The sequence below is a fragment of the Anoplopoma fimbria genome, chromosome 17 (assembly GCF_027596085.1).
Source record: "Anoplopoma fimbria isolate UVic2021 breed Golden Eagle Sablefish chromosome 17, Afim_UVic_2022, whole genome shotgun sequence".
Lineage (NCBI taxonomy): Eukaryota > Metazoa > Chordata > Actinopteri > Perciformes > Anoplopomatidae > Anoplopoma > Anoplopoma fimbria.
The window spans coordinates 30357586-30369539 of NC_072465.1; the positions used below are offsets into that span (position 1 = coordinate 30357586).

Sequence of the window (11954 nt, forward strand, 5' to 3'; positions counted from 1 at the left end):
GTGGAGCTCCGAGGGTGTTCCAAAGCGGCTGAACATTCCTTGCACCAAGGCTTCGGCCACGGTTGTGGCTTCTTGGTCAGGTAGGGGGTATGCTTCCATCCACTTTGTGAAGTAGTCGATGGCGACCAGCACGTACCGGTTCCCTCTGCTGGTACGGGGAAGTGGGCCCAACACATCGACTGCCACCCTGTCCATCGGTGCCCCGACACGGTGCTGCTGTAGAGGTGCACGGGACTGACCTTGGGGCCCTTTACGGGCGGTACAGGAGTCGCAGCGGCGACAGTAGTCCTCAACATCTCTCCTGCTCTGGCCCCAATAGAATGCCTGCCGTAGCCGTCTCAATGTCTTTGTCACCCCAAAGTGACCTACTCCGGGGGATCCGTGATGTGCCTCCAGCACTTTGTCCCGGAGGTCCTTTGGCACGACCACCTGCCAGCGTGGCTCCCCAGTGGCTGGCTCACGCCAGCACCTCTTCAGAACTCCTTCCTGCAGCTCTACCCCAGGCCATTGGGACCACAGGCCTCTGACTGTGGCCGACTGGGCCACGACATCTTCCCAGGGCGGCCGGTTGTCTGTTTCCAGCCACCCCATGACTGTTTTAAGGTCAGGATCCACGGTTTGCAGTCCAGCCCAACCCCTAACATCCTCGGGTAATAGGGCTCGACAGATCACCTCCCCCGTCTGTAGGTTAGCTGCCTCCCGTTCTTCTTCCCGGTCACAGTGGTGACAGTCTGGGGCACACGGTCGGCGTGAGAGGCTGTCTGCATTTGTGTGACTCTCACCGGCTCTGTGTTGTATGGTGAACTGAAAGGCCTGGAGTTGTTCGATCCATCTGGCGACTTGTCCTTCAGGCTCTTTAAAGGACATGAGCCACTTCAAAGCAGCATGATCAGTGCGAATGGTGAATGGAAGACCGCAGAGGATGTGCTTGAAATGGTTCACTGCATCAATCACTGCCAACAGTTCCTTGCGCGTGACACAATAGTTCCTCTCCGACTTATCCAAGGTACGGCTGTGGTAAGCAACAACCCGCTCTCCGTCAGGGGTCAGCTGCGAGAGTACAGCGCCAAGGCCGGTGTTACTAGCGTCTGTATCAAGGATAAATGGCAACTCTGTGTTTGGTGCAACCAGCACTGGATCCTTACATAAGGCCTGCTTCAGCTCGTGAAAGGCTGCATTCTGTTGTGGCCCCCATTCGTACGGTGTGTCTTTGCGCATTAAGACGAACATGGGGGCAGCTACAGTAGAGAACCCAGCCACAAAGCGCCTGTAATAGGATGCGAGTCCTAAGAACGATCTCAGCTGGTGGATGTCAGTAGGGGTAGGCCAATCCCTGACGGCTGCTACCTTATCAGGCTCCGTCATGATGCCAGCCCCACTGATCCTTGGCCCAAGAAGGAGACCTCTTGCCGTAGGAATCTGCACTTCCCCGGATGAAGCTTCAGTCCTGCACGCTTAATCCGCTCCAGTGCCTCCATCAGGCTCCCCAATGCCGAGTCAAAACATGGTCCATGGACAAGGACATCATCCAGGTAGACAAGGCAGCGTTCAGGGGGCATATCCACCAGGACCTTTTCCATCAGCCTTTCAAATGTGGCTGGGGCGTTGCATAGCCCAAATGGCATGGTGGTGAACTGCCACAAGCCACGTCCCGTGGTGAAGGCGGTCTTGGCTTTGTCCTCTGGGGCCATGGCCACCTGCCAATACCCACTCTGGAGGTCCAATGAGGAGAACCATGCTGAACCAGCCACGTGATCGAGGGACTCGTCTATCCGCGGCAGTGGGTAGGAGTCCTTCACAGTTCTGTCATTCAGTGGTCGGTAGTCGACGCAAAACCTTGAGCCTCCGTCCTTCTTAGGAACCATTACGACTGGTGACACCCACGGACTCTCTGATGGCTCAATAATGCCAGCGTCCCTCATCTCTTGTATCATCTGCTCAGCAGCACCTTGGCGGGCTTTGGGCAATCGTCTAGGCCGCTGGCGGATTGGCTGGGCATCCCCTGTTTTAATAAAGTGTTGGACCAAATGTGTTTGGCCAACGTCGTTGGGGCCAGTGGCAAAACTGTGTCGATAGTCATACAGGAGATTCCATAACCTATCCTGTTGCTCAGAGTTTAGGCCTTCCCGACTGTTCTCCCAGATGCCTCTGACAGTTTTACCGGCTGATGACTCTTCCCCAGAGATGGGGACCACACTTGCAATCCGTATGACAGCATGGGGGTGTGACTGGGCACATGCGTCTGGTTCTGGGGGTATGAGGTTGTCAGACAGTGGAAGAGGGCTTTCTGCAAAAGGGGCCTCCCATTGTGGAGGACATGGTGGGTCCCCCTCTGCATCCCCGTTCTCACCAACCTTGTTGGCCATTTCGGGAGTGTGGAGATCATTCAGGAAGGGAATGGACGTCCCGTCTTTGAACGTTACGGTACGTGCTCCGAAGTCTAGTGAAATTCCTGCCGCACACAGAAAGTCCATTCCCAGCAAACAGTCCTCTTTTATTTCAGCGACCCAGACTGGTTGGCAGGCTGAGTAGGTCTCTATTTCGATCAGAGCCTCCCACCTCCCCAGCATGGGAGCCTTTCCCCCGGTAACTGTGGTGAGTTGAACATCGGTTGCTTGCGTTTGGGTTCCGGCAGGCACGAGGTCTGGGTGTAGGAGCGACGCAGTTGATCCTGTATCCAGTAGGGCTTTGGTCCATTGGCCATTAACCAACACAGGCACTCTACAGCAGTCGGCGGTGAGTGCGTTATGGGGAAGAAGAGCATGGTTGACAGGGTGGTGAGGCACTTTTGCAACAGGTCGTGTGTCATTGTCTTTGGGGAGCGAAGGGTGGCTCGGGTCGCTCCCCTTTACACCGAGCCCTGAGCGTTTCCCGGCTCCTGCAGGGCAGAATCAGGCACTGTACAAAGGCGCCATGGGTGACCTCTTTGGTGGCATTTCCAGCAGACTTGGTTCTGTCGGTCGTCCGGCGACATCGCTTTGCGTTCGTAGCCTGTTGGGTACGAGGTAGGTCCAGGAGGCTGAATGGCTTGGGTCTTAGGCCGTACAGAGACCTGTCTGGGTTGGTAGTCCAAGCCTTCTGTGAGTATGTCTTCCACTGCCAATGCTTTCTCTAGTGCTGCCTCCAAGGTCTGTGGGTCAGCGAGTCGGACTTGCTGGCGCAATGGGAGGGGTAAGAGGCCGCGAATGAAGGCTTCCTTAGTTAACACCAAGCACGTTGCGTCATCAAAATCAGGAAATCCCCTTTTTGCGAGGTAACGCAGCTCAGCCGCAAACACTCCTAATTTTTCTCCGGATTCCCGCACTCGTTCGTTGAACCTCTGCCTCATCACAACTGCAGGAGTGGTGCTCCCAAAACGGCTCTTTAAGGCCCTAAATATAGCTTGTGGATTTCCTAGGTCGGCTGTGGTCACATCCAACAGTACTCTTCTTGCCTCCCCTTCCAATGCTGAGACTAATTGAACAGCCTTTTCAGCCGGGGACCATTCATTGGCTGTCGCTAGCAGCTCAAACTGGGCGCAGTATGTTTCCCAAGATGTGAGGCCGTCATAACGTCCCAATTTTATGCGGCTGCCCCTGGGGACGGGGTTTGGGCCTGGTTTTTGGAGAGTACCCAAGGCAGCAGTAAGTGCAGTAGTCAGAGCCGGAACCAGGTCAGCTAGTTGGTTAGCAACAGCCATGGAACTAACAGGGGCTACGATGGGGGGGCTACACCCGTCAAGCCTCCCCCTAGGGAAAGTAGCTGCCTCCGTACCTTCGCCGGACTGGGGGTTAGACTTGGAATATGGTACGTCGAGGGGAACCTTAGCATTTCTGTCAAGAGCAACTGTTGCATAAGCATTGTTAGCTTTATTAGCATCAGCATGGTTCCCTGCTTCATGTGGTTTAATAACACAGCCTTGTGATTCCCCCATCATGGACATTATGCTGCCTCTAGAGCTATTAAGAAATTGTCCAAAAGCACGCTCCATTGCCATGCTCATTCTTTGCATGAAGTCATCTTCTATTTGAGCTGTACTGTCTTTTTGTAACTCTGGGATAGACCTTGGTTGGCCACCCACTTTACCTTGACGATCTTTCGGGGCGGTGACGTCATCGTCGTCTGTTTGGTTGAAGTCCGGTCTGCACGCATGTTTGTTTACCTCTCTCTCAACGGCGCGTGGCCCGGCCGTCGCGGTAACATGGAATGGGCTTTCCTTCACAAAATCGGGGACTTCAGTCAGCAAAGTGGCGAGTGGTGAGTTAGACCTTTCTTCTCTTCTCCTTACAGCTTGGCTTGCATCAGTTGGTTTTATCATTGGTGTGTCCGGCGGAGTGTATAGGTTAAAGAGGTCGGACCCTCCGATTCTTCCTTCAGCCATCTCGGTCCAACGGTAGCAGCTAGCGGTGGTAGCAGCTAGCGGTGGTAGCAGCTAGCGGTGGTAGCAGCTAGCGGTGGTAGCCCGCGCGTGTGAGGGGAATGGAGGCTTGGCTATCCCACTTCTGACACCAGTGTAGCGTTTGCGGTCCGACACTGCGGGGCTAACTAGCGGAATGAGGAGGACACAGAGTGGCTGGTGTTTAACCGGAGAACCAGGCTTTATTGACCTTCCCGTACAACTAACTAACGGGGTTGGAGGAGTGCCCAAAAACAACATAGCGAAGAACGAAACCGGCTGTTCCCGCCCCTTATCCCAACTGGCCTATCAGGCTGAACTAGGGCAACTCCTTCCCCCCACAAACTCCCCATCAATCCCCCCCATGGTCCTGCTGGGTCGCTACAATACGGGAGTTTGTACTCCCGAGTCGAACTATCCAAGTATGAACTTGCAAGTTTGCAAGTCCACACTTGACCATACTTGGTATTGAGAAACGGCCTAGGTCTCACTCACCTAATTGGCTCACTCTGTTCACCTGCCTGTCACTCTCTCTCAGTTCACTCCGGCCACTCCAAGCCCCCTCTCTCTCACCACACTCTCCCTCACTCACCTAATCAGCCTCATGCAGTGCACCTGTCTGCCACGCCCACCTCACCAGCTCAATCCCTCTCACCTGCTCACTCTGCTGCACCTCCACCCTGCAGTATTTAAACCCCAGTCAGTCACACACTCGCTGCCAGATCGTTGGTTGCATTTATGTCAGACCTTCCAGCAATTTCCCGTGGACTGATTTCCCGTTGCCGACCCTGCCTGTCTGGACTTCCCTGCCTTGCCTGTTCCCCGGTCAACGACTCAGCCTTCTGTCCCCGACCCCGAGTTTAGCCTCCGCTTCCTCTGGTTTCCGTCTGCCTGATCCCCTGCCTGTTTCCCAATGCGAGTCTGACCCTGCCTGTCTGTCTGCTGTGTGCTCAGCTTTAAATAAAGCTCCAGAACTTTATCTGTCTCCTGGTCGTTCTGCTTTTGGGTCCACACCACATCCGTGACAATAGCAATTGAATTAATCTTTATTGAGAGCTACTCACTGAAAAAAAATACAAACATATAATGTGTTGTTTATGGGACCTAGAGTTGGACTCCCCTCGACCCACAAGGTTCTGGGCTTGGAACAGACACTCTACATCCATGCTAAAGACGCTAGCGTAGCTATGTAGTTTCTATTAATAATTTGATACAGGAATAAATATAAATATGAATATTGTTTATTAGAATATAGACAATGTCATGCTAGGAATGATTGTTTAAAGAATACTAATATAATGCTAAAGGATTCTGAGCTGGGGCTTCTGAATGTGTGAATCAGGGTACCATTGATAAGGTTGATAGTAAGGCCAAGTGCCAGAACAATCAATTATTGGCTACAAAACAACAATAATGTCACTGCCGTATTCATGCCTAATTTAGATGTTGTTGTTTTTTATATTGATGGAGAAGCTACACTGTTAGCATAGTCTAGCTTTGATGGACCCAAACTCCATTCAGAAAACAAGCATTTTAAAAGCTGTTTGCATGTCGTCTTGTGGACAGACCTGACAAAGCATGAAATCCGACTCTTTTACAAAACGCCATCATTATGTAGTTTCTTAGGTATCCTTTTAATCACTTCATTGCATCTAAATCACAGCTAAATCTATTTACCTTTGTAAATGGTTAAATACCGTTGTAGTTTACCAAATTAATTCAGCAGAAATGTGACTCACTAGTTAGAGTGAAAAAAACATTTGATGGAAATGCCGTTTAATGATGTAATTAACCCAACCACGGCATTGTTTGGTTTTCTGCTGATCTATGACGTCAACAACAGGGAAAAAAGCAGCAATTGTGGTTAATTAGTTTGTGAACTGAAATTCAATTCCACTTTATTTGTATATCCCAATATCATAAATCACAAATTTGCCTTAGAGGGATTTACAATGTGTACAGCATAAGACATCCTCTGACCTTTGACTCTTGACTCGGAAAAGAAAGAAAATAAAAAAAACTTTAACGGTGGGGGTAGAAGACACCTGGTCAAAACACCAGCACGTATGTATAAGTAATCTAGATACAACAGTCTGACTTTCACTTACCAACAGCACAAGAAGAAATATTATTTTCTGAGATGTGCCCCGTGGCAGTTTACTATACACAGATACCTTTTGATGTACTTCCTGAAAGTCTTGTCTCGAAACCCGTAGACAACAGGATTAACAAAGCGAGGGAGGATTTGGTTGATGATAAAGAGAGCAAAGTTAATAGCTGCTAAACTTCCTGGTAAAAAGTATGTGAGCACGGCAAATAACATTGGTTGCACATAAACCATCATACACAACAGCACCTGAAAGCCGTGAAGCATGATAGTGTTTCTCGCCTTTTTAGCATCTGCTTTAGCAGCTTTGGCAACAAACAAAATTCGGAAGTAAGTGTAGAACAGAGTGAGCCAAACCACTACCAGAAACAATATGTGTGATGCATCCCTCTTCTTTAGACTGTAGGTGCTCCTAAACACAATGTCCCTACTGCAGAACACTCTGGAATTTAAGAACTGCAGAGGTTGAGTGGCCAAAAGGATGACGACATCCGGCAGGACGGACAGTGAACTCAGTGTCCAGATTATCCCAATGACAATATATGTTCTTTTGACCGTACAGATGGAGTTGTAGCGGAGAGGAATGCAGACAGCAATGTAGCACTCTGCTGCCATAAAAGCTAAATTCAGAGGGGTGTTTTGAGTGGTGAAGATGGCTGGCAAGATGAGGAGGCAGCAGAAGTAGACATAGATGGTGTGGAAGGTGTAGGTGAAGACGAAGAGGGAGATGCTGGTTGTCAGCTGGATCATGTCGTTGACCACCAGGTGGATGAAAAGGATAAAGCGAGGGTTGATCTTGAAGATCTGAATCGAGCAGCAAAATCGGGGGTTAGGTTACAGAAATGACTTCAGTGCTTGTTTTGTACCACTTGACGTGTCTTTCACATTTATCTTGAATCGCTGGGATTGTGACAATTAACTATGACGGGGTCAATAACTGTATAACATGACGTTCACATATTGTCAAAGTCAAGTTAAAGTTTATGTGGATGTGTTGCTTCCAAAACAATTCTATGTGAGTAGAGCAGTGGAAGCGAATTGATTTGGAAAAAGAAAATTCTTAAAGTCCTGTATTAAACAAGCAACTGGAGGGTAGAGGTCGTATATTCATATTAATGCTCTTTTGTCATGGCATGAAGACTCTATGCGTACGGTCACTGGAAGAGGAGCCAACCACTAAAAAAAGATGACAGTATTTCTATAATGTCTTTCTGTTATAGAATAAGACATGGTCGTGAAGGTTCAAGTTGAATAATTACCTCTTTTGCTCTACCGTAACTACCTGTCCACTAAATGGATGTTTAGTGCCCTTGGTATTCAAGTTTGAAATAATTCAACTATTTTTCATGTTTAAGTAGACATGCAATTCTTACAAGAAATCCAGTAGAGGAAAGAAAAAGTGTTGATGCAAAAATAATTAGAAAATTGTTATATTAACCAGAATAAGAATACCATTGAATACCTTTTTTAAACCATCTGATTGAGGAAAGAGCAGACATAAAAGAAAAGAAAGGAAAAGAAGGAAATGAAAGGAGCGGAGAGATATTTAAAACTTCACTTGAGTGGTAACTCAATTTGACATACATGATGCTTGTTGAACGTGTGGACCATCGTAGCATTGATGTAGTTGATGGTGATGCCGAAGAGGACGACGATCACATTCTTGCCAAAAGCCATAACAAACGCGTCCCTGGAGCTCACAGCTCCTCCGGTCACATTGCTTTCCCCCGGTGTCAAATTCATGTCAGCGTCCGATGAACCTGTTGAATCTTAAGGCATACAATATATGGTGTTAAACAACTGCAAATAAAAAACAAAAAGACAACTTTGCATCAATATATATATATATTCATATTCCAATTTAATTTGAAAATAGAAGAAGTCAAGTGATGCAAAGAAAATCAGCTCTGACCTCAAATGGAGATGAATCGGGTTGTTTATATATATTTATACAGCAGGTTCATGAAGTACGTGTGCACACTTCTGACCTGGAACACACCCACACTGTTTGTGTGTGTAACGTAGTATATGTGTCGGCCTATTAGGAGATGTAGTATTTAATATGTTTAGTACATGTACTATGTGTATACAATTTACTACAATGTACAAATTGCATGTTTCAACAGCTTAAAGATGCAAAATAAAAATGTATTTGTGAAAAAAAAAAGAAAATATTCCTACATGCTTTAGAAAACAATTCACTGTTACTAACCCGTTATTTCCATTTTTCTCCTCTTTCCCCCGTTGTGGTCTTTTAGTGTGATTATAGAAGCAATTCCACACAAAATAAAAAGTTTTGTCAAATATCTGCAACTGTAATAGGAAATTAATCCTTCAATCATGTCATACCTGAATACTCAAAGTAATCATATAGTATGATTTATTTAAAGTATTGCTGCAGAACAGGAACAATAGTATCACCAGTGTCTCATCTTAAAGGGAAAGTTCACCCCAAAACCATAGAAACATATTTACCTCTTAGCTGTAGTTAAATTTTACAGTGCAGAAAAAAACCCTTTCTAAAAGGTTACTGTACAGAATGAGAGACCCACACAAAATAATGATAAAACAGGTAATGTCTCTTAATACAAAGAAAAGATCACAGAGTATGGACTTAATCTCATATTTTAATCTGTTTTCTGACAACAAAACAACCACAATCATTCTAATATGACGGCACACAAATACAAATACAGAACAATATTAAAATATGTTTTTGTGCACAACAATGTATAAAACCACATGCATGCAGTTTCATTATCTTTTGTCCTCCCTTGAAAAAATGTAAAGTGTTTGAAACTTTAAACCGCACAATTTCATGTAATTTTGAATCATTATTTCTTTGGATCAAAGTTAAAAAAAGCTTAAAAACAAAGCTTGTTATAGCTGAATAATTATTTTATTATTAACAGATCTAACATATTTCTTCTGAAAATGTAATTAATCTAGAAATGTTATCCCTGTAAAATGATATTATTTAAATCAAACTAGTTGATTCGGAAAACTTTTAAATAAGGTTTCAATAATCTTATGTATTTATTTTTAAAATATTCAGGTGGGCAGCTCAGTAGATATTTTACAAAAAGGAGCTTGTTATTGGTAATAATTACAATAGCCTATGACCTAGGGTTCACTGCTCCAGTGTGTTAGATATATATTTATATATATATACAAAAAACATATATGTATATCTATATATATATATATATATTTTATATTAGTACAGCAACATGAATTTCAGTACAGTCTGTGGTTTGATGCTTGATCTCACTGTACACAGCAGATACTTTTTCAGATGCTGTCTAAATGTATTGTCTCGTAGCCCGTACACAATAGGGCTGATAAACCTGGGGAGTATCTGAACGATGATATACGAGGCAAAGATTATATTTATATAATGTTCAGGGAAGCTGTACACCAGAGCCTTTCTAATCAAATGGGCTACATAGGTGAGCATACACAGCAGCAGCTGAAAGCCGTGCAGCAGGATGGTGTTCCTGGCCTTCTTTGTGTCTCCTTCAGCTGCTTTAGCTGCTTTAGCTGCTTTAGCTGTTCTAGCAGCTAAGAAGATCCTGATGTAAGTGTAGAGGAGCGTGAGCCAAACAACGATCAGGTAAACTGTGTAGGAAACTTCCCTCTTTTTCAGGTGTATAGGGTGACGGAAGAGTTCATCTATTTGACAAAAAATGGTAGAATGAAATAACTCCACAGGCTCTGTAGCCAATAATAGGAACACATCTGGCAGCGTTGAAACTGCACTCATGGCCCAAATGGAACCAATCAGAATGTAAGTTCTTTTGATGGTACAGAACTCAGCATGTCGCAGTGGTAAACAAATAGCGATGTAACACTCCACAGCCATGACAGCTAAATTTAATGGAGTGTTGAGGGTTGTAAAGACAGAAAAGGTAACAATGAGGCAACATAAGGAAACATTAATTCTGTAGAAGATGTAACTTAGGACGAACAGGCTGACTGTTGTCGTCAGCTGGATCATGTCGTTTACCACCAGGTGGATGAAGAGAATGTAACGGGGATTCACATAAAATATCTACAGGAGTGGATAAAAAAGTAGGTCTTTTGGTTACTTTAATTCCATCTGTTACTTATATTATCAAGATCAATATTTTACATTTATTGGTAACTGAAACATAAGATGAATTCATACAATTGATCCTGATAATAAGATATAAGATAAGCATTTATTAACCTTACACAAATAGTAAGAGTAAACAATAAATAATGAGAAGAATATAAAACTTGAAAACAAAGGCAGAAGTGACATTGGTGTTATGTGCTATAATATTGCATTCACCAGGTTTATATGTGGTATTATAAAGTAATGATACTTGGTATTTGTGTGTATTGTTATATAGATATAAGAAATATAGTATATGAAGTTATAACACAGTTTACATATTAACACAATACAGTGTAATACAAAATCAGTGCTTAAGGATTCTGACCTGGTGTTTTCTGAAGGTGTGAATCAAGGAACCGTTGATGTAGTTGATGATGAGGCCAAGAGCCATAACAATCACATTTTTGGCTACAACTGTGCTGTAGGAGTCTCGATAAATCAGAGTCGACACGTTGAAGCCAGAAGATGATGAATTCATTGAGCCGATCTGAAGATCCTGCAAGCCTCTGATGAACATTTCAAACACTTTAGGGTTAGTTTAATTCAAATTTAAGGGAGAACCAATTCACTGACCTTTTCTTCTTATAGGCAAAGCATTTATCTTTGAATGGATCCATCCCAAAATATCACTGTTATTCTTGGATGGGTCTTAGATGTTTCCCAACATCAGGAGCATGCTTTACTTTACTGCAGGAGTCACATATTAAATATATATATTAAATATTATATATTGAGTATTGTAGATGGCTCATTTCAGAATGAGACTGTCCCACTTACCCAACAAGCAAAAGATCATTTGATGTGAAAGTGAAAAGGAAAATCTTATTTGCTTCATTAAATAAAAATAGTTTAACAGCTTTAAAAGAAGAATGTATGAATCATGAATATGTTATGTTGAACGATCATTTAAAAATATAACAGCCTGTTTTTGTTGTTTTGAGATGAAACATTTTTCACTTCTTAAAACACATTTCACCATCTAGTTGTCAAATTGTATATAGAAATTTAGAAGTTGAAATTAAGCATAATAATTCAATACAGTTCAAACGGATTGCAACATTATAAAAAACACCATAATAAAATACAGCAATAATGCAATATGATAGCATCAAAGACATTTCTACCTCAGATAGTATGCTTTAGCTTCCACCTTCACCAGTTATGAAATGAGTGTGAAGCAGTTTCATCTCTTTATATGAGGCAGCATCAGGGACGCTGCGGTTGTAACCTGAATGACTTCATCCAGCTACAGTTATGAAGAAAATTTCCATGTTGTTTGATTAATTACCTCTATTTTCATGCTTAATCGTTAATAAATTGAAATATGTTTC

At 44.1% G+C, this 11954-nt stretch overlaps 2 protein-coding genes across 2 annotated transcripts; both read right to left on the bottom strand.

Annotated features, from left to right (window-relative positions):
- Window positions 1-6503: 6503 nt before the first annotated feature.
- LOC129105195 (odorant receptor 131-2-like) lies at window positions 6504-8225 on the bottom strand. The gene is made up of 2 exons (XM_054616082.1): window positions 8067-8225; window positions 6504-7286 (listed from the first exon to the last, which is right to left on the bottom strand). The coding sequence occupies exons 1-2, from the start codon at window positions 8223-8225 to the stop codon at window positions 6504-6506; spliced, it is 942 nt and encodes a 313-aa protein (XP_054472057.1).
- A 1474-nt stretch (window positions 8226-9699) lies between these two features.
- Window positions 9700-11101, bottom strand: LOC129105196 (odorant receptor 131-2-like). Its single transcript, XM_054616083.1, has 2 exons — window positions 10949-11101; window positions 9700-10533 (listed from the first exon to the last, which is right to left on the bottom strand). Exons 1-2 carry the CDS (start codon window positions 11099-11101, stop codon window positions 9700-9702), a joined length of 987 nt encoding a protein of 328 aa, XP_054472058.1.
- Window positions 11102-11954: the final 853 nt, after the last annotated feature.

Coding starts and splice junctions, on each gene's coding strand:
- LOC129105195 (XM_054616082.1), bottom strand. CDS start 8,225: ATGAATTTGACACCGGGGGAAAGCAATGTGACCGGAGGAGCTGTGAGC. Junction 7,287..8,066: donor ACACGTTCAACAAGCATCAT/GTATGTCAAATT, acceptor TGCTCGATTCAG/ATCTTCAAGATCAACCCTCG.
- LOC129105196 (XM_054616083.1), bottom strand. CDS start 11,101: ATGAATTCATCATCTTCTGGCTTCAACGTGTCGACTCTGATTTATCGA. Junction 10,534..10,948: donor ACACCTTCAGAAAACACCAG/GTCAGAATCCTT, acceptor CCACTCCTGTAG/ATATTTTATGTGAATCCCCG.